Source organism: Periophthalmus magnuspinnatus, chromosome 10 (genome assembly GCF_009829125.3).
Source record: "Periophthalmus magnuspinnatus isolate fPerMag1 chromosome 10, fPerMag1.2.pri, whole genome shotgun sequence".
NCBI classification, from domain to species: domain Eukaryota; kingdom Metazoa; phylum Chordata; class Actinopteri; order Gobiiformes; family Gobiidae; genus Periophthalmus; species Periophthalmus magnuspinnatus.
Window position 1 is genome coordinate 16,710,505 of NC_047135.1, and position 26,032 is coordinate 16,736,536.

General features: G+C 38.9%; 1 protein-coding gene across 1 annotated transcript in view; it reads left to right on the top strand.

Annotated features, from left to right (window-relative positions):
• Positions 1–26,032, top strand: part of fat2 (FAT atypical cadherin 2) — a 193,255-nt gene that overhangs the window by 96,356 nt on the left and 70,867 nt on the right. Inside the window, exons 7-14 of the mRNA XM_033974109.2 lie at positions 3,253–3,392; positions 4,303–4,365; positions 7,782–7,994; positions 9,647–9,857; positions 12,765–16,426; positions 17,247–17,640; positions 23,728–23,927; positions 25,155–25,308. Of these exons, the coding sequence (XP_033830000.2) occupies positions 3,253–3,392; positions 4,303–4,365; positions 7,782–7,994; positions 9,647–9,857; positions 12,765–16,426; positions 17,247–17,640; positions 23,728–23,927; positions 25,155–25,308 (5,037 nt within the window). The remainder of the gene's footprint in view (positions 1–3,252; positions 3,393–4,302; positions 4,366–7,781; positions 7,995–9,646; positions 9,858–12,764; positions 16,427–17,246; positions 17,641–23,727; positions 23,928–25,154; positions 25,309–26,032) is intronic.

Consider the following 26,032-nt stretch of genomic DNA (forward strand, 5'->3'; position numbering starts at 1 on the left):
TTAATAACAGACATATCAGGCGCCTCCTGCCCCCTAAGGTCTCTTTAATTAGCTTTAGCAACAGGTTTGATAAACCAGCAGTGCAGATGGAAAGAGGCATTACCTTCAACAGCTTCACTTTGGATTGGCTCTTTGGTTGCTATGAAACTTGCAGTCGAGACTCCAAATATGGAACTCGGCTCCAACTTCGGAACTGCTGGCTTAGATGAGCATCATTTGGCTGGAGCTGAACGCTATGGGGAACATCCACTTATTTATACAGTCTATGATGCTTAGTTGAATGTTGGCTGGAATGCAAGTTGAAATTGTGCAATTTTCTATGAACCATATATTGACAAAAAAAACATGTATATTTACACAGTATTAAATGCTGAATAGAATACATGTATTATGTTTTGTAGCACGATCTCATAACTTCACCTTCACTGCACCACCTGCTTGTCGAGCATGAGAAGTTATTCTTTGCCTGGAATGTTCTACAGTATGGCTTTCAATTTATTTGTGGAAACAAGCATATGAAGCCCGAAGGTCGCTTTAATTAGCTTTAGCAACAGGTATATATATAAAAATTGTATGTATATACACTCACCTAAAGGATTATTAGGAACACCTGTTCAATTTCTCCTTAATGCAATTATCTAATCAACTAATCACATGGCAGTTGCTTCAGTGCATTTAGGGGTGTGGTCCTGGTCAAGACAATCTCCTGAACTCCAAACTGAATGTCAAAATGGGAAAGAAAGGTGATTTAAGCAATTTTGAGCGTGGCATGGTTGTTGGTGCCAAACGGGCCTGAGTATTTCACAATGTGCTCAGTTACCGGAATTTTCACGCACAACCATTTCTAGGGTTTACAAAGAATGGTGTGAAAAGGGAAAAACATCCAGTATGCGGTAGTCCTGTGGGCAAAAATGCCTTGTTGATGCTAGAGTTCAGAGGAGAATGGGCCGAGTGATTCAAGCTGATAGAAGAGCAACGTTGACGGAAATAACCACTCGTTACAACCGAGGAATGCAGCAAAGCATTTGTGAAGCCACAACATGCACAACCTTGAGGCGGATGGGCTACAACAGCAGAAGGCCCCACCGGGTACCACTCATCTCCACTACAAATAGGAAAAAGAGGCTACAATTTGCACGAGCTCACCAAAATTCATGTCCAATTTTATTTAATTAATAAATAAATAAATAAATACAATTGGACAGTTGAAGACTGGACAAATGTTGCCTGGTCTGATGAGTCTCGATTTCTGTTGAGACATTCAAATGGTAGAGTCAGAATTTGGCGTAAACAGAATGAGAAGATGTATCCATCATGCCTTGTTACCACTGTGCAGGCTGGTGGTGGTGTAATGGTGTGGGGGATGTTTTCTTGGCACACTTTAGGTCCCTTAGTGCCAATTGGGCATCGTTTAAATGCCACGGGCTACCTGAACATTGTTTCTGACCATGTCCATCCCTTCATGACCACCAGTAGCCATCCTCTGATGGCTACTTCCAGCAGGATAATGCACCATGTCATAAAGCTTGAATCATTTCAAATTGGTTTCTTGAACATGACAATGAGTTCACTGTACTACAATGGCCCCCACAGTCACCAGATCTCAACCCAATAGAGCATCTTTGGGATGTGGTGGAACGGAGCTTCGTGCCCTGGATGTGCATCCCACAAATCTCCATCAACTGCAAGATTCTATCCTATCAATATGGGCCAACATTTCTAAAGAATGCTTTCAGCACCTTGTTGAATCAATGCCACGTAGAATTAAGGCAGTTCTGAAGATGAAAGGGGGTCAAACACCATATTAGTATGGTGTTCCTAATAATCTTTCAGGTCAGTGTATATATATACATTTTTTTTTTTTTTTCTCAAAATGTGGGATCCAGAACAGTTCAATACTTCAATAGATGTGATTCTGGTCAACAGTGAATCTTACCATTTTGCAAATGGGCATGATTGACAGGTGGATTAGTCAGCCGGGGACACGCATAGTCCGTCCATATCGGAAAAAATAGAGGAAAAAATATCACAGGGGGCTGAAAAGCATTATAGATTTCTGCAGAATAAATGAGTGAAGTGCTAAACTCTGTTAATCTGAGTTGAGTTATGTTTGATTTTATTTCTAAATGATGGGTGACCAATGTTCTCCTGAAAAAAACAAATCTGATTGCATGATCACATTTGACCAGGCTTGAGACGTAATGGAGGATGTTGGGACCAGACTGATATCAATCTGTATAAAAAAATACAGAGATATCATTCTGGATTTGCCTGGCAAACAACTCTTAGTTATGTATCAAATATTTACTTCTCAATTTACATTTTTACCCATGTTTTTGTTTTTTGCCTTTGATTTTTTTCATTCACAAAACTAAAGCATTTCAGTTGATTATTCTGAAAAATTCTTTGGCATTCTATCTTGAATTTTCTAAAATAGTCTAAAAAACCCAGTAGCATACCCACCTTGGTCTTTCTTTCTCCTTTTGGTCCCAGCTTGACACCAGTCAACAGACACTCAAACTCAATCACACGTTCTTGAAGGATACTGACTTTTCCAAATGCACAGTGGTCATTAATCATAGCGCCCCTTTTGGTGAGCTAGGGCACCATTTGTATGGCTGGAGCACAATGTCACGTTGTATGAAATGAGTGACTTGTCAATATAAAGGCGGCAGGCTGAGAGATGGTTGGCTGTATTGAATCTGACAAGAGGAGTTGATCTATGCGTCATAGACCGGAACAATGAAGATGAGCTCACGTTCATTACCTTTGTGGATACAACAATTGCATTCAAGCAACTGGGATTATTTGACAAAAAGATAACAGAAGACAATGAAATACTTGCAATAAGACACAACAGCAGCATCATAAAGAAGGTATTTGTGTGTTTTGATTTAATTGTGACAAATTGGATGAAATGCAAATCAAAGGAGACCAAATTTGTTATTATTTAACTTTAACGTCATCTTTAAAATATAATTATTTTACAGGGTTTTTATTGCTGAAAGTACATTGAAAAAGATTACAATGATCGCCTTTTCACAGGTCTTGGTGCCACCACTTTTATTTCTCCATGGAAATAGATACATTAATGCCATTATAGCCAAGGCCATGGAATTTAGCAGGTGGCAGACCCTCCTCCAGAAATGTTGCTTAGTGCACTATTATCCCTAGGGGTATTGACGGATGGGTGACATGCAGAGATACTGAGATATATCTTAAAACCTTACCATGTTGTCACTGTGTCCTAAGGAGGAGACGAGAATAAGGACTTCTACATCCAGAGGAACACTGGGACTCTGTCTGTGGCTCGGAGACTCGATGCAACTCGAAATTCCAACTACAACCTGACTGTGAGAGTGACTGATGGACACAACTCGTCCACTGTACAGGTACAAACAAATTACTTCTCTACAGGTATGAACCAGGCCTATACAGAATGCACTTGATTTGTCTGTTATTAATGTTCATACCTTAATTTACAGACACAATCATGAAATAAATGTACCAGGATCATGTAGAGAGTGTTATTAGGAATATTTTAAGATCAAAATGATGACTCTTAGAGCAGCAGTTACGGAGAGGGGGGACAGTTTCACAGTACAAAGTGAACTGAAGCTAGAGTTGATGGACCCAGAAGTGCGGCAATTATCACTTCCCATTTAGAATGCTGTGGCTAGCAGGTAAAACTATGTCCATTTATATAGTCTATGGTATCAATATGTAGTTTGTGTTAAAGCCAAACTGACTTGATTATCCCATTTACCAACTGAAGGGTAAATTCTTAGGGTTCCCTAAGAAACTGACAGCAGACAACTGATCAAAGCCTAGTTTATGATGCACAAAGTTGTGTTGAACTTGGTGCGTGTAAAGTGTTCCCCTCAAACAGACCTCATGTTCCTCTTATTGGAAATCTTTGCAGCTCTGTCCAGAAGTAGCTCCTACATGTTTAATGTGTACTCTATCTCCCTCTTGTTTTTCATTCTCTCTCTCTCTCTCATATCTGTGTCTCCTTTTTGTATATCTCTCGCCTCTCTCCATTCTCTATTCTGTCATTTCTCCATCTCTGCTCTTTTATCTTTCCTTTTCTGTTATCCCCTTTCTCATCCTTATCCTTTCCTCTCTCTTTCTCCCTCTCTCCCCTGCTCTCTGCTGTCTTCCTCTACCCCCTCCCTCCTCTCTCTCTCCCTCCTTCTCTCTCCTTCTTCTCTCTCGCTTTCTCTTGCTGTCCCTCTACTCTCTCACTACCCTCTTTTTCTTTCTTTACTCTCTCTGTTTACCCCTTCCTCTCTCTCTCCACAGGCATATATCCGAGTGCTGGACATCAATGAGTACAGACCAGTCTTCCGCAAGTCTCTCTATGAGGTGAGAAAAGCAGTAGTAATGGTTAATTTCTTACAAAATGTGTTTTGGTTTTTTTTGTTTTGGTTTTTTTTGTAATCAGACAAATGCTAGATTGATATAACACTAATCTGCAAATGTTTCCTATATATCCATGAAGACCCATTGATATTGGCGAATACAGATATTGGAACCATATATCCCTTTAAAGAGGGTATGATGCTGTCCAATGCTCAGCCCAAAATCCTGCATTACCCATGCTTCTACACGGTCATTTTTCATAAATATACAAAAACAGTATATAAAACAATACACTACAACTTCATAAGCCTGGTGCAATGTACATTTAGAATGCTGCTGAATGCTAGAATGCTAATATGATAGTGCTCTGAAGGAGGACTGACTTGGGGAGCAAAATGAAACAGGACTCAGAGAGCCAAAAATGAAAGAGAAACTTATAAAACATGTTAATATGTTGTTTTTGAATAAAGTATTTTCAAAACAATAAAAGTAACATGGTTACCTAAATATTGTATATGTTAGCAGTTAATACTCCATAAAAACTAAAGCTCCCTCTCTTTAATTAAATTGCATTTTTTGTGTAAAATATATACTCAATATATACTGTTGAAATACCTAAGCTAAGGTCTAAATTAATATCTAAATTTTCAAAACTGCGGTCGTTTACTTTCTCGAAGATTGAGGATTAAAGAGCCTGTAGCCGTTTCTTCCCCCATGTCTTGCCCCAGTACAGATACATAAGCAACTGTCATAATCCGCATTTTCCGCTCCACGTTTTACCTCCTGTTCTGCTCCTTCCCTCCCTCACCTGTCGGAGCTGGGCTGAGCTCCTGGCTCCTCCTGAGCGCACCTGCAGCTCATCAGCGCAATTACCTCCACCTGCTGTGGAGCATAAGAGGAGCTGGGGCCAGACACTCGGCGCGAGACCGTCTGCGTTCCTCACCCTGTCCTTCCTGTTGTTGTCTGCGGGATCCTACGTGTGTCTTCGCCTCCTGTCCTGTCTTGGTCTCCGGCTTGTTTCCCGTCACCTGCCCTGGCTCCCGCTTGCTGGATTACTCCTGCTCGGTCCTTCCTGTTCCTGCGCCTTGTCTTGTCGTGCTTCGGCCCTGGATGTCTCCTGCCCACTCTGCCCTACGCCCGTCTGGTCTGCCTCCTGCTCCCTGTCCCCGTGTGTGATAAGTGTACTGTCTGATCTGTCTTGTGCACTAATTGTACAATAAACACCGTAAATCTGCCCCGAGTCTGCACTATTTGGTCCTACCCGCACCGTTACGACAGAACGGTCTCACCACTATGGACCAAGCAGATTCGGGGCCAGATCAGACGCACCGCCCAGCATTCCCCCACCACGGACTATTCATCGGACCATACAACCTGCCCACCCTGCTTACCTGTCTCCTGTCCACGGGCCTGTTCCCCGCTTGCTGTTCTGTCCCAACCGGTCCACTCCCAACCTGTCCTCTCCTTGCCTGGACCGTTGTAGCTCCGCTGGACACCGTTTCCCGTCCAGGGACCTCCTCGTGTCATCTGCCCCTCGCCTGAACCATTGTAGCTCCGCTGGACACCGTTTCCCGTCCAGGGACCTCCTCGTGTCATCTGCCCCTCGCCCGGACCGTCGCAGCTCCGCTGGACACTGTTCTCCGTCCAGGGACCTCCTCGAGTCCTCTGCCCCCTCGGTGGGACCCTCGCAGCTCCGCTGGACACAGCTTTCCGTCCAGGGACCTCGTTGTGTCGACCACCCGTTGCCTGGATCGTTGTTGCCCCACGGGACAGTCTACCGGCCCGCTCCAGTGACATTTTTCCTGCTGTCCGGCTCCCCTCCGCCCACCCATATCAATTTTTTTGGGCCACCATGAGGTGGCCCTTAGGGGGGGGATACTGTCATTCCGCACCTTCCGCTCCACGTTTTACCTCCTGTTCTGCTCCTTCCCTCCCTCACCTGTCAGAGCTGGGCTGAGCTCCTGGCTCCTCCTGCGCGCACCTGCAGCTCATCAGCGCAATTACCTCCACCTGCTGCGGAGCATAAGAGGAGCTGGGGCCAGACACTCGGTGTCTTCGCGTCCTGTCCTGTCTTGGTCTCCGGCTTATTTCCCGTCACCTGCCCTGGCTCCCGCTTGCTGGATTACTCCTGCTCGGTCCTTCCTGTTCCCACGCCTTGTCTTGTCGTGCTCCGGCCCTGGATGTCTCCTGCCCACTCTGGACTACTCCCACTCCCTGTCCCCGTGTGTGATAAGTGTACTGTCTGATCTGTCTTGTGCACTAATTGTACAATAAACACTGTAAATCTGCCCCGAGTCTGCATCCCTTGGTCCTACCCGCACCGTTACGACAGCAACTCTTGATGTCAAAGTTAGTCGAGAATCAGGAAGTGTGTGATTGGAATGCTAGTTGTTTTTAGCATTACCGTCTCAGCAAAACTCTGCACTGGTGTCTGAGAGTTGTGAAAAGCGCTTATAAACTCACCGTGGTGAATAATTCAGAATTATATATGCAATTAATGGTGAGTGAGGAACACCGTTGGACCACTGCAAACATTTATAACTAGTTCTGTTTTTCACATTTTTAAGACGTCTTTAAGTTTGCTGTTTTAAAGTCATGTGAGGGTTTCATTGAAATCACCACAGACTTTGCAGAATCTAGGTCAAAGTAATTTTGTTGCCTTTTGCAGCCACTGTTGTTGCTATATTTCTATAATAACTAACCTCTGCTCCCAACTATGCTGTCTGTACTACTATATTCAACCTGACAAAAGACAGGAAATAAAATATTGAATAATTATTGGCCAAAGTCAACAAACTGCCAAGAACTTGTGTCATAAGCTGTAATGTAAAAATATTGCCTTTTTGTTGACTTTGACTTAAATAATTTGTATTTTAATCCAAAACCACTTTGACTATTTGAATAGTTTGACACATTTGAATTGCTTAGCCCCAAAGAGAGTACTTTAAGTCTAATCAACAATATATTCTCACTATTTAACTTACCAGTCTCAAACATTGTAAGATACCATATGTAGAGCACAGTAGTTATAATTAGATTAACAATTAAATTACAACACATTTATTTTATTAAATGAAGGTTTAAACCACTAAATTTTAGTTGTCAAAAAGTTTTAATTGGAAGTTTTGGTGTTACTGACATAGGTAGAGGGTTTTTTTTCATTTTCACTGCTGCTTCTTGTATTTTTGTACTTTTCTCAGCTTTTTTCCACAAACTGTCACTTAAGTCATGTAAAAGTATGGCAGTATCATGTGTGGTAAATCAAAAAAGTTATAAGTAAAAAAAAACAACTTAAAGCATATGCACTTTAAGCATGAAGTGGGGTGAATACAGGCTAAGAAAAATGTGGACGATTATGTTAACGTTCACATGTATTACATTTTAACATCCACTTTTCCTTATTTACTTGTTGTTCCCAGGTCCACGTTCCTGAGGACACTTCTCCCTGGAAAGACCTCCTCCAGATCGAGGCAGAGGATGCAGACAGAAACAGTAACCTGCTGTACTCCATCCACAGCAGCTTGCCCCGCAGCAGCTCTGGCCTCTTCCACCTGGACCCAAAGTCCGGGATCCTGATCCTGACTGAGAACCTGGATTATGAGAAGACCTTCACTCACACTCTCATTATCATGGTAAACATTTGTGGTTTTCAGATTCTGTATTCTGAATTTGTATCTATTGGTCTTGCAAAAGATTTCGGCCCGGCTGCAGAATTCCTGTCTCACATTAAATCTAGAAAAGACAGTTGCAATATATTTCACAAATGGCATAAATATTCAGATTACCCAGATTAATGGCAAAAATTTAAAAAATGTTAACCATTTTACTTACTTAAGTGTTACTCTTGACTAAAACCTGACCTTTAAAAGTCATATAAAAAACTGTGTATCTCCCTAAAATTTAATCTGGCACATTTTAGATACATATTAGTCTCTTACTATTGAGGCATAGCACATGCATTTAAATTCTATGATTTTTGTAAGATGATCGTAGGCTTGCAAAACAGCCTTAAAGCCTCTTGAATCAATGTATAAATGCGCACTAAAGATTTATGATAAAAAACCCAGACAGTATCACCACTGTCAGATCCTCTCCAAATATTGTTTTCTAAATTTCGATAATCCGCTAATATATGCGAACAGCTGTCTACTATTTAAAATGATTCATGGTATTGCTAATCCTCCCTGAAGAAGTCTCACTGAGCTAAAAAAAAAAACAAAAAAAAACAAAAACAACCTAGGGCGACCTCTAGAGGAGAGTCTAACATTCAAAAATGTAGGACCTCTTTCACTAAATCCACTTTTTCTATTGTTGCTTGTTGTGGAATAGTTTGCCAAAAAAATGCCAAGTTTTCAAAAGTTTGCACGTGACAAAGAAATGGCCAATATCAACGCAAGTTTGCACCCATTAGTGAACGTTTATGAAAGAAAGAGTATTTGTATATCTGAATTGAGTTATTGAGTGATTGTGAACTGAATGTTTTTAGAAATGGCATATTTGAGGGGTGAGATGTCATGTATTAAATGTATGTGCCATATTTTACAGATCTTTATCCACCTTTAACTGTTACTCTTAATTGACATCAGCCTGTCCAGAAACTACAGGTGGAAATTAGTATTTTTGCTATAACCTGGCACCATACATCTTTCCTGTTTTTTTAAGGTCAGTGTATTGTTGTGCACTGTCCCTGTCCAAATAAAAGCAGACCATGCCATACCATAGCATGCTGTGATGTCATCTGACACTCAGCAATGAACTACTGACCCCAAAACACTTTGTAATACAAAAATCATTGTAGTTGTCTCAAAGGTGCACTATGTAACTTTGAGGTGGGAGTTTCATCACCTCCTTGTTTCTATGGAGATTATGGTTATTTCTTTGCCTCTCTTCTGAAGAGTACTGAAAATGGTGCTTACCAAAAGGAAGCTGAAACCTAACCTATGAGTATCTTAGTTTAGTTTATATAAATGTTTTAATTATACTAGTGTTGTTACAATACTAAAATTTTGAATCTGATTTCAATACTTAAGAATTGACTTGATACTCAATACAAATTCCGATACCACGATGATAATGAAACAAAACTAAACATTTATTTAGACGATATAATGTGATGTTCAACATAGTATTTATCTGCTGGTAGATGAGTATACGCCCATGGACCACTATGGAACCTATGTGGTTTCATATTTGTTAGATACAGCTCAAGATCATTCTAAAGCTCAAAGATCATTGAGCTATTTCTGTCCTGTGCATGTAGTAAATAATACTTTGTCTTTCTCAGGTGCGTGACCAGGAGATCCCGATCAAGAGGAACTTTGTGAAGGCTTTGATTCATGTAGAGGACTGTAACGACCACGCCCCTGTGTTCTTGAGTCCCCGATATGAGGTGTCCCTGTCCAATATGGCTGCTGTCGGGTCTGAGGTGCTCCGTATCACTGCTCTTGACAAAGACACAGGAAGCAACGCAGAAATCAGCTATTCTTTGCACTCTGGTAGGTCCTGTCTGTACACATATACTATACTACACCAACAATCTGTAAGTGCTTTTCACAACTTTCATAGTCTGTAAAGCTAACAACTTGCATGTTAACTTTCTTATTCTTGGACAGTAAAACACTTTATAATTGGTTGCAGACAGTACCCAGTGGACTTATTTTGGCCACAAGAGCTGCTTATACAATATATCATTACTGAGGCAAGACCAATGTTGCTCAAATACATGGGAAAAAAATCAATTTTACAACCAAAGCTGCAACTTTCCTAAATGATCTGGATACATGGAGGGACAGTAACTTATCGTTCAGTTTGTAGACTGCATCTTGTAGCAGTCTTAACTAGGCTGTAAGGTTTATCAGGCCCGAGCCTGGGACAACGCCCGAGCCTGGGACAACGTCCCAGCGAAAGACTTATTAAAACCACTTTCGGAGCTCGGAAAATGGTAAAAATCAGAAGTAAACACAATCCAACATGCCAGTAACCAGTCACAATTAGAGCTCATCGAGTTTTATGTTTTTATACCAAAGACCCTGAGAAGAAAAAATGAAAGATGACTCACAAAATTTGACTCGTGAACTTTGCTCCAATCGGAGCCCGACCCCCCAAAAAAATCTGAATCTCGCAACAGTAGAACATGTCAGGACATGACAAAAATGATATTATTGCCTCGCCCTAAATCGTACAGGAAGTCGGCCATATTGTATCAAACAAGGATATGAAAAAAAACGTACATCTTTGTACCCTCACACACTTTTCATTGTAAACACTTCAAATTTGGCCAAAACCCACTAAACCCACTATGTGTGATTAAAGATTGTCAATACAATTTTGAATATGACTTAGGCTTTGGTCATGGTGAATTTGCAATTGCTATTTTTAGAAAAACACTTTATGTTTGGAAAAAGCCATTAGAGCTTTTATGCAGATTTGAGAACGATATGGTATAAAATCAAGGTGGTATCTAACAAAATGGCTCTTTAGTGGCCTTTTCAAAATTTATTTTCAAAAATTCATATAAGACAATATTTGTTGTGCTCTCGTGAAAAAATAAATAAATAAAAATTCACAGGGGCCTTATTTGGGATGGAGCACGATATCTCCATATTTTTTTATACAGACTATATATATATATATATATATATATATATATATATATATATATATATATATATATATATATATATATATATATATATATATATATATACAATTATTATTATTAATTTTTTTTTTTTTTTAAACAGCAATTTTGTATAGGCAGTTCTTGAGGTCAAAATAAGTCCACTGTGTACCATCTGCATTTAATTATAAAGCTTTTTTTTTTTTTTTCTGATAATCAGTAAGTGTGCAGTTGCTGTTAGTAATAGCTAGCAATCATCACAGTTAATAATTTGGATGCTTGTAATGCTTAAGGTAAGTGAGGGACTTTGGACCACTGCAAATAGTTTTAAATGAACTAATTTAGTTTTTCGCATTTTAACAGTAAGTAAGACAGTAAAAATCAGTTACAGCACCTTTAATTTGACTTTCAACCTCAATGACTCGCTAAAATGTTTAAAATTGGGTTTATAAAGGTACATTTTTAAGACTCAGTCTAACCTGAGTTAAATGCACCATTTGATTGATTTACTGTATTGACCACGAGCCTGTGGCCCTCAACTGTCCCTTCACTTTCTCTGTACTTCAATATGGGGAAATAAAGTTTTATGGTCTACAACATTTTTTTTAACCACCTTATGAACCCATACCAAAGTTTAACTGCCACTTTTCCAGCCTTTCTGGCTTGATACATGTGGACACATGTTGTTTCTCATCAGCAGTACACCCCCCTATCACATTGTACCATGAAAGATCTATTTCCCAACACTGCCTGGTTATTTTTCACAGCATTATCTAATAAATAATGTATCTATCTAATGCATTGTTAGTTAACCACACGTTTTAATCCTAAAGGCTACGCTGTGGAAGGCTTTAAGATGGATGATCGCTGGTTGAAAATACACTGAGCAAGCGTAATGTTTTTGCGTTGCAGTGGCCTGGGTCAGAGCGAGCTGGTTTATTCCACGCTGTTTCTCTGCTTCTTTGATCACACATGTTCAGCGCTGTCTCCAAACAGCACTAGAATATAGATCAGGTTTGTTAAGGTCAGGATGTACCAGTGTAAGGCAAAATACGTGAGGACATAACCAGAAGAGAACCAAGGAGAGACCAAAGGCAAAGGATTAAAGACTTTATGCAACAAAGAAAAGTTCTGTTCTAATTTTTCAGTGGTATTTTGTATTAATGGTCCTGTACCCAATTTTTTACCATGTATTTGAGCACAATTTGTCTTGCCCTGCATATTGTATTGGCAGCTATTTAGAAAGCATTTTATTGTCTGATAATCAAGTGTGTAATTAGCATGCTACTTGTTTGCTTTGCATCACTGGTCTCTGCAACAAAACTTTTACTTGAGCACAATTTTTGTTGCATGGCAAATCCAGAATATCATCTCTGTATTTTTTTATACAGACTGATATCAGTCTGCTCCCAACATCCTCCATTGCTTCCCAAACGTGATTGAACAAGTTGTAGTATATTATTTTATATCATGCTTTTGTATATTTATGGAAAATTGCTGTGTGGGAGCATGGGTGGCGTAGGCTTGTGGATTGAGCATTGGACAGAATCATACTGCTAACCTAAGGAGTATTAGAATAGGGCCAGGAAGAGATTGCTTAATTACTCAAACATGCATTGATGACAAGTAAAACCTTTTCAGGCATGTTTTTGATGGGGGAACAATGTTAAAACATGGTCACATGCAAATCATATTTGCATATTTCCCCCTCTGTAATAAAAAGCACCAATATAAAATTTAAGAAAAATCTAAGTTTTTTTTTCTTTTTTTGTTTTTCTTTTAGGTAATACAGACAACATCTTCTCGATTGACGCCTCTTCAGGCTCTATCTCTGTGGCTAAACCTTTAGACCTGCAGCCTCTCGATCACTTCCATCTCACAGTGAAATCTACAGATCAAGGCTTCCCTCAGCGCAACAATCTCTGCTCTGTCCATGTCAACATCAAGATTTCAGAAAACACGCCCCCTGTTTTCCAGTCTGACAACTTTTTAGCAGAAATCTCAGAATTCAGCCCTATAGGAACACCTGTCATTACCATAGCAGCCTCAAGCATCACTGCGGTACATTATGGCATTGAAAGTGGCAACTCAAATGACATTTTTCATATAAATTCTTATTCTGGGCTAATTTCAACTCGAAAACATATTGATTTTGAAAGTTGTTCTTCATATAAGCTCAAAGTTACAGCTTCAACCAATGCCGGTGCTGTATCTAAAATAATTGTGTACATTTATGTGATTGACGAGAATGACAACGCTCCTGTATTCGTTAAAAAGGAATACTTAGGGCAAATTAGTGAAGCAGCTAATGTGAATAGCCTCATAATAGGAGAAAACAACACACCACTAGTTATCCAAGCTACAGATGTGGACAGAGATGCTAATTCTCAGCTATATTTTGAAATCCTAGAGGAAGAAGCATTGAGAATTTTCAAGATTGATCAAAGTATGGGGACTATATCTTTAATCTCGATGGTCGATTTTGAAAACAAGGATAGATATGAGTTCACAGTTCATGTCAAAGACTCTGGGGAACCATTACTGTATGCACCCAAGCCTGCAAAAGTTGTAATCCAAATTTTGGACGTAAATGATTGCCCTCCACAATTCAGTTCACCGGTGTATAAGGCATCAATCATAGTACCACCTGTCACAAAAGCAGAGGTGGTTCAAGTCAGTGCACATGATGAGGACTCAACTGTGGTCTATAGCATTGCAGATGGCAATTTCAACAACGCTTTCTCAATCAATCAAACTTCTGGAGTTATTTCTGTTGACAATGTGACAGATTTTAAGCAGTTTTATCAGCTAGTTGTCCGAGTAAGCGATGGGTTGTACAAAGATTCCGCCATTATAAAGATAGCACTAATAAATTTGACCGAAACTGATTTGAAATTTGAGCAACATGTCTATACTGCAAGTGTTAGCGAAAATAACAAAGCACCAAAGATATTAGCAGCTCTTAAAGTTAGTGGATGCTATCTAAACGAGCCCCTGGTTTACACTATTATAAATCCAATGGGGAGATTTGGGATTTCCAAAACTTCTGGTATTTTTGAAAGCATTGGGGTCCCTTTTGATCGAGAAATACAAGATTTATATGAGATTATTGTAAAAGTTGAAGATTCGCACACACCTCCAAGAACTGCGACCACTTTAGTTAAAGTTTATATTGATGATGTGAATGACAACGCACCATATTTTTTAAATTTGCCATTTTCAGTTGTGATTTCTGATGATATTGAACCAGGAGATGTTTTGTACCAAGTGACTGCCATTGACAAGGATTTGTATGAAAATGCTTTGATTGTTTACTCTCTCGAAGATAATTTTGAACTTTTTCGAATTGACCCAAAAGTTGGCGATGTATCGCTTCAAAGGCCACTTGATTTTGAAGCTTTGAATAAATACGTATTGACAATTGTGGCAACAGATGAAAGTGAACCCAGCTATTTCACAGCATCACAGCTAACTATCCAAATTCGCAATCGAACCAATCCAATTTTCCAAACACTACTGTATCCCTTAAAAGTTCCAGAAAATGTCCCGCTTTTTGCCACCATTTTGCATGTTCAAGCTCGCAATCCAGAAGGCTACCGTCTAATCTACAATCTCCAAGAGGAAAATGCATCAAAACACTTCCATATTGATTTTAAAACTGGCGTTTTGTCTGTTACAAACCCACTGGACTATGAAAGCCAATCAATGCACGTTTTAACAGTTAGAGCAACCGATTCAGTCACTGGTGCATATTCAGAAGCCACAATCGAAGTTGAAGTTGAAGATGTTAACGATAATGCACCTATATTTTCAAAACTAGCATATTCTACAAACATTGCAGAAGGTTTACCAATTGGTACATCTGTTTTACAAATTTTTGCATCGGACAAGGATTCAGGACGAAATAAAGAGCTTATATTTCAGTTGGTCAGAACTGAAGGAAACGAAACTAACTTTTTTGAGATTGACAAGCAAAGTGGATTAATTACTACCAAAGAAATTCTGGACTATGAAGATACAACACATTTTGATTTGAAAGTACAAGTTAGCGACAATGGTACGTCTCCTCTTACCAGCGAAAGATTTGTGTTTGTAAATGTTACCGATGTAAATGACAACCCACCTGATTTTATTAACCCTCAGTACGATACCACGCTTGACGAAATGGCAAAATGTGGACATATCGTTGTTAAAATTCAAGCTTCGGACAAAGATGCCAATGATGTTAACAATTTAAAGTACAAAATCTTATCTGGGAACGAAGGAAGATATTTTAACATCAACGAATCGTCTGGAATAATTGCATTTTCAAATGTTTGTAAAAGAAATCTGGATCCTTACTATAATTTAACAGTAGCAGTTTCTGATGGTGTTTTTCAAAAAACAACACCAGTAAATATTGATATGATAAATCGGAATCGGCATAGTCCGTATTTTAAACAAACCATTTATGAAGCAGAGCTGGCTGAAAATGCAGAAGCGGGGACTAGAGTGATCAGGCTAGCTGCTATAGATCCAGATGAGGGTCAGTATGGCAATGTTGACTATACTATTATCAATAAACTCGCTGATGAGAAATTCAAAATTGATAAACATGGACAAATTGTCACCACACAACCATTGGATAGAGAATCACAACGAGTTATCGCCATCAAAGTTATGGCAAGAGATGGTGGAGGTAGAGTTGCATTTTGCACTGTAAAGATTATTCTAACAGATGAAAACGACAATGTTCCACAATTCAAAGCTACCGAATATCAAGTCGCAATTCAGTCCACGGTCAACAAGGGGGCACCAGTGATCCAGATCATCGCATATGATGCTGATGATGGCAAAAATGCGGATGTAACATACACAGTTGATGAAGTGGAAGAAGTTACCGAAGATATTATTGAAATCAACCCATTTACGGGACTAGTTAGCGTCAAGGAAAGTCTAGTGGGCTTGGAAAATCAAATATTCAATTTCAAAGTAAAAGCAAGGGATGGTAGCTTGCCATTTTACAACTCAACAATTCCAGTTCAAGTTAAAGTTGTGCCTCCCGAAGTGCCGCTGCCAAAATTTTCCGAACCTTTGTACACTTTTTCCGCAATGGAAGATATCCCAGTTGGTACAAAGATTGGAACAGTCAAAGCCAAATCGGATTTGCCAGTAATCTATAGCCTTGTTGACGGGAATACAGTTGAAAGTAATAAAGATGAAGTGTTTAGCATGGATGAAGAAAGTGGTACCTTGGTTTTACAGAAGATGATTGATCACGAGAAGACAAAATGGTATCAAATAGATGTTGTTGCACAAGGAAATTTCAATGGGACAGATGTAGCGTCTCTGGTCTCCGTCAATATTCAAGTCCAGGATGTAAATGATAACCAGCCAGTGTTCGATGCCAGTCCTTACAGAGCATACCTGGCTGAGAACATGCCTGCAGGGACCACTGTTTTACAGGTGAGATGGATTTCTGTTTGTGGAAGTCTATGGTGTTTATGGAGTGGTTTATTTTAGCATGTACTTGTAAATAAGTATAATGTCACGGTGTGCAATGACCCAGAAGTACCAGACTGCAGGTAAGTTTGTAATAAGTTTATTACAGGAAGGTGAGTATTTGATATCTTGCAGGTGGAGCAGGTTTGTGGTGGTGAGCACATAAGAAGATAGACAGGAAGGCACATTATGAGGCAGGCAGGGATACAAGGCAGGCAGGGATACAAGGCAGGCAAGATACAAGGCAGGCAGAATGGTAGATGGCACAGTAGAAGTAGCAACAACAAACTGGCGATGAGTGGGTGAGGAGCCATGCTTCATATACTGCAGCTGATAGGTAACAGATGTGCCAGCAGCAAAGGGAGAATACAGACTGGGGAGGAGAGGGACAGGGGATAAGGCAAAACGGGAACTTAATCAGACAATAGGGGCGTGGAATGGGCAAAGTTGTTGACCCAATAGTTGTCCCAAAGTGCACTGACGAAACAAGAACAACTAGTAAATTGCATATTTCTATGTCAAAAGGTGGATTACATTTACATCTTGCGTAGCTAAGTTATGCTTTCTCCTTTCTGCTGTTGTCCATTTACGTAAATCCTTCACAGGGACTACTTAACAATTACAGGCTTGCAGTTTTTATGTTGCCTTTATAACAAATCAGGTTTACCCAATATACTATACTGGCCAATTTAATACAATTGTTTGAGCTAATCCATGAAGTAAAATTGCAATTATTCTGTTTATTTAAATGTATTATTATTTAATCAAATTTTCTTTTTTCTAGGTAACAGCTAATGACCCAGACAGAGAATCCAATGGCGTTGTGACCTACAGCCTGCAGTCTCTCCCTGGTGACCCAAACAACATAAACCAAATCTTCACCATAAACCCGGACAATGGCTGGATCATCACAGCAACTGAAACCGACTGTGAAACCACGAGACTTTACCGTTTTCACGTCATTGCCATGGACCATGGGGGAGATGTCAAACTCTCCTCTAGTGTTTTGGTGGAAGTCACAGTAACAGATGAAAATGACAACCCTCCAAAGTTCACCGAAGACCTTTACCAAGGTTCCATCATGGAAAACAGTGAGCCGGGAGAGGTGATTATTACTATGACGACTACAGACAGGGATATTTCCATGGAGAACCGCTTGGTCACCTGCTACATCACAGGTGAGTAAGGATGGACAGGTGGAGACAGTGAGTGTTGGTAATGGTAATAATCATACTTTTATTTTGTTTTCTATTTTCTATGTTTGGTAATGTTGGCTAAATTTATGACCATATACTTTTAGTTTGACCCTAAATTGTAGTTTTGGCTTAAAGCTACAGTATGTAACCTTTTAGCCAAAAAAATGTATTTAATAGTAAGCTGCTTCTTTTTTTTTTTTATTCACTGAGAATGGAAATGTTCCTCAGGCTATAATCTCACAGTATGGCATGAAATCTATTTAGCTCTATGGAGAATGGTCTGAAGTATAGTTTTACTTTTTATTTCCATGGAATCATGCAGGAAACATACTCTACCTTAATTTAAAATGGTGTCAAAATTAACATATTATTCATAAAGTATGTATTTACTGATTATTTGATATAGACTTATTCATGTTTGTATATCCCCATCTTTGCAAGGTAATCATGCTTGTACACTGTGGCTGAATAAACAGACACAAAATTGTAATATGATCCGATCAGAATTAACAAATCCAATTATTTTCAATTTTTCATTCAATACAATGCCCATTACAGAGGTGTTTAAAACCAACCCTGTATTTTAAATCACTACAGACATGTTCTGAAATGCATGGGATCCTTGTATTAGTTTAGTAAATCATATACTTGTGCTTCTATCCAATATTAATGATCCTTGGTTAGAAAAATGCAATGGAACCAGTAAATGTGATATATGAAAGGCACTGGACCTGAGTTTTACTGCCTTAAAATGTGAAAAACAGACTAGTTCTTTTTAAATAGTTTGTAGTGGTAAAAAGTGATTCCTTTGCATTCCGAGCATTCTAATTATCCACTGTGACGAGTTTATAAGAGCTTTTCACAGCTCAGACTAGTGCAGAGTTTTGCCTTGATGGTAAGTCTAACAACAATGAGCATGCAATTCCTGATTATCAGACAATAAAAAGCTTTACAATTAGATGCAGACAGAACACAGCAGACTTATTTTGACCGCAAGAGCTCCTCATACAAGATCAAATCCATGCCTTCAATGACACAGAAACGGCTTAGTCAGGAAAAACCATTGAATGTGTTAGCATATTTATTCATGTATTTTCATTGTAATTCTGTTACCATATATAATTAGCATGTGAGTTACAGGCTAAACAATAATAAATTAGATTTGCATGCCACTTTGCACAGGTCCATATGTCATTCATACATGGCTGCCCTGGAGCAACTATAACAATTATATTCTCCAAAGTCATTCTTCAAATTAACTGTTACTTAAGAATGTGTGTACGCGCGCGCGTGTGTGTGTATTCAGTACAGCTGGGGACACACTGGGACGGTCCGGACCGGGCTGTGTGTGGGACCCTGGATCCAGATCCACGAGTTTGAAGGAGATGGGTGCTACAGCCAGAGTCTAAATCTGGAGATTTCCCTTCAAACCATGCCCTGTTTTATGTGGTATAGATACAGTGTACAGTGTCTGGGTGACTGGTCATGTATGTTAGCTTATAGCAGTAACTTTCTCAGTCATGAGAGAGCACATACTGCATGACTCTGACTAACAACTGAATATAACATTTACCCTACAAAGTATAGTAAATAATCCACAAAAACAACATATAGTCTATAATAATTATAGAGTGCATATTAATGCTGTACTTGAGCCACTATCTTTAATGTAAGTGGGTGCTGAAGGATTTCTGAAAGAAAAAGAGGAGGAGGGGGGATTAACGCAGTGAATACATGGGTTGTTAGCGCTTCACCTCTAGATCCATGTTTAGCTCTGGTTGTAAGTGTACAAGTAGTGCGTGTGCACTTTCTGTGGTAGTAATCTGGTGTTTAGGCAGGAATAATATGCACACATTTCACTGTGGTCATTGTTTTTGCCTCTGTTTTGTGAAAAGACAAAAAGAGTAAAGTTTTAGCCAAGACGCTTTTCCCAGCATCTCCTCCACTGCCTTTCATTGGCCAATGGGCTGTGACCGTCTTCAACTAGTGATGAATGGGTGACTAAACTGAAAGTCTGAGAAAATCTTGAACTGTGTCCCCAACTTTACTTTTTTTTTTTATATATATCACAAACCTATGAGTAGACTTGCCTTTACACTCCACCGTTCTGACCTGTAACTTGGTCTGGTGGTGTCATCTTCTTGTTTAAAGTTTAAAGCCAATCTGTGAAACATCTAGGAGGCAAAGTAATAACATCTCCATGCTAACTTCTATTCTGACAACTCACAAGTTTGTTTAAAGAGGCAAACTTGATACACTATGGACAAATGTTTAAGACCTTGGATTCTTCCACTTTGTCACTGGTATGAATATCACATTGCTTCTTTGGCAGAGCTGCATTGCCATGTAGCAGTAGTTTGTCTAAAGCCACTGACTAAACCACTTAGGACTCGCCCAGTCGCTTAAGGCATTTTACCTCCTGTTGCCCTGGGAGAATGAACCAAGAACATAAAGATCAACTCAAATCAATCATAGCACAGGGTCAGAAATGGGTCAGAAAGACAACAAAGTGACAGTTAATGATGAAAATGTGTGAAAATTTGCAAGAACTACTAAACACAATTGTCTCTACACTATAAACACACTGGAAATTGGGTTTCTTCAACTCTTTTTCAAAAACATAATGAAATTGTATGAAAGTATGAATATGGAGTATTTACAGTAGCAATACAAGAATTGAATTGAACCATGTGCAGAATTGGGCATTTAAATGAGTTTATTTTTTGTGTAGATTAGCAGCCACATATTCATTATTCAGGGCAGTTGTGTCTACAAAAGTAGAATACAATACTTTATAATGGGCTCTATAAAAGACATTAGTAGTAGTTCTACCAGCAGGAGCAACAGTAGTAGCAGCATCTACTGTAGTAATTTCACGCATGTAACAACTTGGATTTTTTGACATTTTTGACAAACTAAAGTTGCTTTATTATTCTGTTTGCATCATCTTGGTCAAATCAGTCTTTTGTTTTGCAAGAATTAAAAATTAGCTTTGAACACATCTCATCCTGCTTTTTATCTGATGCAGTTCTTAACAAATATCCTATTAAAATCATATCCATAGCCTTTCACATCTCCACATAAAATAAAAAAGTAATTAATTAATTTAAACAAATAAAATAAAATCAACGTTTTCTAAATTTCATAACAATTTTCCTGGGGGCTAAATAACCAAAAACTAAGTACCAGATTTCTTGTTCTGATGATTAAACATTTCTTGTTGAACCGAATACTTGAGAAATCCCACTGCAAACACAAATTAGTGAATAATTCATCAAAGCAGGGCAGTATCAAAGCTCAGGCCTTAAAAAGCACACGCAAAGGCGTCCACTGCAATATGTGACTTACATGCAAGAATATAAGGCTACTGCAAGGCTCAAACAAAATGTGCAAAAATGAATTTTTTATTCATTTTTATTCATCCCAATGAGTCAGATTCTTCAGATTTCCTTTTTTTTTTTTTTTTGCCAGTGAACAATGTAAGAAAATATACAACCAAAAATCCAATATAACTCATTCAACTAATTGGCACATGTATGCACATGCACAGTTCTTGCAGATATATTTCTTACACCTAGCGGCTTTGGCACACCTCTTTTGTTGCAGTTGTTGTCTAGGATGATGCTTCCTGTCCTCACGATCACTAATGCCAGCGTCTGTGTGCAGTGTGCTCAGAAGTACTACATTCTTATTTTCTTTGGGATGTAGGACACTAGGGTGGTGGTGGGCGTGAAGGCAAACTTTGATGAGAAGACCTCTCTCTCCTTTGTTGCAAGCAGTGCAGGTGGGAGCTCAGGCTTGTTCTTTCAAACTGTGCCAACCATGGTGCTCTTCCTCTTCACGAGCTGCTGTCCCTCTGTCACATCAAGCACAACTCGCATCCCCTGGTTCTTCTCTGAGCCTCCACTGATCGGCTTTGCGGTGTAGACTTGCATCTTCCAAGCGTAGCTTGATTTGGCATCGCAAGCCACCCATGTCTTGATCCCATATTTTGCTGGCTTGCTGGGCATACACTGCCGGAAAGGACAACGACCTTTGGACAGAAGAGATTAGCATCAGTGATTTGTATCAGAGTCATAGAAAACAGTCATAGAATTCAATAGTGAAAATCACTTTTATTAGAAGTATGAAAATAAATTAACTCTAAATGGAACCAGTTGCTCATCCACTGTTACATCAGGCCCTGGGTTGTAGAGGTAGGGCAGCCGCTCCACCCACTTATCCCAGACCTCCCTTATGGCTGCAAGTTTGTCCGCCACACGTCTCGCTGGTCTTGACTCACGGTTATCAAAACGTAGCAGTCTTGAATAGGTGTGAAAGAGTTTGAGTGGCAATGTGGCTCGGAAAATCGGCCTTCCACTCTCTGCATCCCATAGACTAGCTGCAGCCTCACCTCGGGACCTGTAAACACCTGCTAAGATGAGCAGGTAGGCCCGCAGGTCAGTCTCATCCATCTTTTTCCAGCTGTCTCCATATTTGCGAAAACCCTTCAGATTTGTCATCTCCAGGATTATTTTTTCTATTGCTGGTGTAATGAACAGGTAGAATGTAGAGACAATGTCATGGGCATGTGAAATGGCATATCTTGTGGGTCCTGGGGTCCTCTTTATGACATTTTGTTCTGCCTCCCTGCCATGTTGGTCATATGCCTCCGAGAACCATGTTATTTTGCCGTTTTTTGAAAGGAAAGTCTCTCTTTCAGCTTCAGTATTTTCTTCTTCTTCTGAAGATGATTCATCATGCTCTGGGTTGTATTCCTCCCCATCTTCTTCTGATACATCCTCCACTTCCTCCTCTGAATCAGAGTTGTCTTGCTGGACATGTGGGAAAATCAGCTCTAGAGCCTTTTGGACATTATAACACACACTCATGGCTTCAGCACAGAGAGAATTCAGGGTAATGTCATCTATAGCACCTTTATGACTTCTGGAAATCCACAGATCAAAGGCACTGTCCACGAGAAAATTTCAAGATCAAAAATAATCGTTAAAGTGATTTTTTTGTTTTTTTAACACAGTAGCAGGTCATTATGACGCGAGGACAACATGAGGGTTAAAGTACAGGACTCAAGATAGGGCTCATCTGATCGTTGTGACAATATATAAATCGTCATTCCCTCCCCCACCATCCACTTTCATCAGTCTCTGAGTGAGTGAGAGAAAAATTTTGACCAATCACTGCTAAGTGTGAACTTTCAGAAGAAGAAGTTACTTCTGAAATGCAATATAAAGATACTTAGTTTTCATGAATTGTGATAAAATCTAATCCGGCTCCAACAATCGTGACTCATTCCTAATTCAAGTGTTGTTTTTTTTTACCATTGCCATATTGAAATTAGTCCCAGTTTTGATTGTGAATGCACCCCTAAACTAAAGACTAGACTAGGACTAAACCAAGACTATAATGTGACAAAACCAAATCTACATCAGTACGCAAACTGGTCCAAACCAGAACCCAACCATGTGTGAACGCACCCTTACTTACAGTACTCTGGGCCACAGCAATAACTTTACTGATAAATAACACATTAATATAAAATGTATTTCACATTTTCAATACACTGACATCCCATGAAATTTACATATTTGGTTTACATCTAAATTAAAGTTAAACTACGTAATTTTTTTCTAGTATTGGTGTTGGCTACCTCCTGTGCACATGGACATGTTTTTTGCCTGAAATGTTCCACTGTATGGCATTAAAATTATTATCTAGCATTTATCCAACTGCAGGAGTTTCTTTATTGCCCCAAATCATACATTCTTGCTGAGAGTAGGGTCACCTGTTCAAATATCTGACCTACTTGGCCTGGTTACAGGAGACAAGGAGGCAGCAGACCCCACCAGAAAAATTAGATTTAGTGCATGTTTAAATTTGAAATGTTAAACTAATACAAAGAAGAATTTACACAGATGACTTGGAGACAAAGAGACATTAATTTCTCAATTTGACATAATGTTATCTAAATAGTTCAGCTTTAGCTGTATACAATGATTCAAATACAATTTTAAATAAATTGTGAAAAGCCTTTTATACTTATCTTAATGTAGTGTTTGCTGTTCTCCCCAGACGGCGACCCCTCGGGGCAATTTGCAGTGGTGCAGGTGGATGAGGGCGTGTGGGGGCTGATCTCTAAAGAGCCTCTGGACAGAGAGCGCTTGGATCGCTTCAGTCTGAAGATCACAGCCACAGATGGACGCTTCCAGAGCTCAGTGTTTGTGGAGCTGCATGTGCTGGACGTCAATGACAACAGCCCACACTGCCAGCAGGTACAGGTTTAAATGTGTGTATATATGTGTGTATATATGTGTGTAGGGGTGTGTGTGTGTATATATATATATATATATATATATATATATATATATATATATGTATATGTATATATATATATATATATATATATATATATATATATATATATGTATATATATATATATATATATATATATATATATATATATATATATATATATATATATATATATATATATATATATATATATATATATATATATATATATATATATATATTTATTTATTTATTTATTTATTATTCAATTAATTTTTATGTAAAGAGGATATATTCTGCAAAATCTATGTTTTGGAGTTTCTAGCATGTTATAACGTGGTAGAACCTGAAGAGGTTTTAGATGTTATCCATGTATGTTTGAGTAATCTAGCGATCACTCCCTGTTCAAACCCTCCTTACAGTTGGTTAGCTGTAAGATTCAGCGCAATGCTCATCCCACAAGCTTACGTCACCCATGCTCCCACAGGCCAATTATCCATAAATATACAAAAACATGATACAAAACTGCAAAATTGCAAAACTACACAGCACCTTGACAAGTGGGAGGCAATGTTCAGTACTTTCATTAGTGGGATGCACACTGATTGTGTTGTGATGTTGCTCTCAAGGGGGAGTGACTTAGTACAGGGAGCTAAGGGAGAGGGTATTCAGATTGTCAAAAACAAAAGTAAAACTTATCAACCATGTTAATATGTTGTTTTCGGTGAATATAGCATTTTAACTATAAAAAGTAATATTGTGATCCAAATATGATATATGTTAACAGTTAGTACCCTATAGAAGTAAAATACCCCCTTTTTAAATTGCCCAGTGCTTTGCCCATAAGCCAATTTAACCCATGCCTCAGAAAGGCTATTTTCCATAAATATATAAAAGCAGAAACAATACACAACAACTTCATAAACCTGACGTGACATGTAGAAGTTACACCACAGAAGTAATCCCCCCTCTTTAAATAGAACCGCATTTAGAACAGTTACATACATTAAAATGTATGTGCACATTAAAATTTGTGCACATTCTAATGTGCACAAATATAAAAAATTTCAGCTGAAATTCATGACCATAGTAAAACCCCAGACAGTGTCTGTGCTTCGTCCCATCTATCATGTCTGTACATTAATGACATCTTCCTTTTCTACTGAGCTTTTTCAGTATGTAATTCCTGTTATTGGTCCTGTTTCAGCTGCTCTACACTGAGGCAGTGATGGAGAACTCACCCATAAACCAGTTTATCCTGAAGGTGTCTGCATTTGACCCAGATCTGGGCTCCAACGGACAGGTCTCTTACAGCCTCCACGGGCCTGATGCAAACAAGTTCCACCTCAACCACAAAACGGGTACAGCAGATGTGTGTTTTGGATTGGGAAACTAAACACTGAAACTGCTAAGATAAAGATTCACTGTGGAAAATATTTGGCTATAATTTATCAAGTATTATTTAAAGGTGCACTGTATACCTTTTATAGTAAGGGGTTCTGCCTCCTGCTCTTCTCCATGGTGATGTTTTTGCTTCTCCTTGAATGTTGCACTTCATGGAAGTCATTCATCTTGCATTTGTTATGGTATGTTTATTGCCGTTTTTAAAGATGTGTAACTTTTCAGGTGTGGGATTTTCCACCTACTTGTCTCTACAGAGATGTTATTGCTTTCCCTGGCTTATTATTACATTTTATTTTACATATGTATTTTAGTTGTGAACATTTGGAGAATCAAAAATGTTCAAATTGCAATAATGATGTTGTAAGACGGAGTATAAGGGTCAGTTAAATAAAATAAATTATGAGGGCACTACGAGAATAAAGTTGTAGCATTTCGACATTAAAGACATCATTTTAGAGAATAAAGTTGTTATATTATGAGAATAAAGTCGTAATTTTACGAGAATAAAGTTGTAATTTTATGAGAATATAGTCTACTATGTGTGAATGAGTAGACTCATGCGTTATGGAGAATTTGGAGCATTTTGTTCAGATAAACTTTCAACTGGGGTTTGCGCACGATGAAATACTGTGTCTTTTATCCCACCATCACCACACTATCATCAATATAAGTACTTTGAAG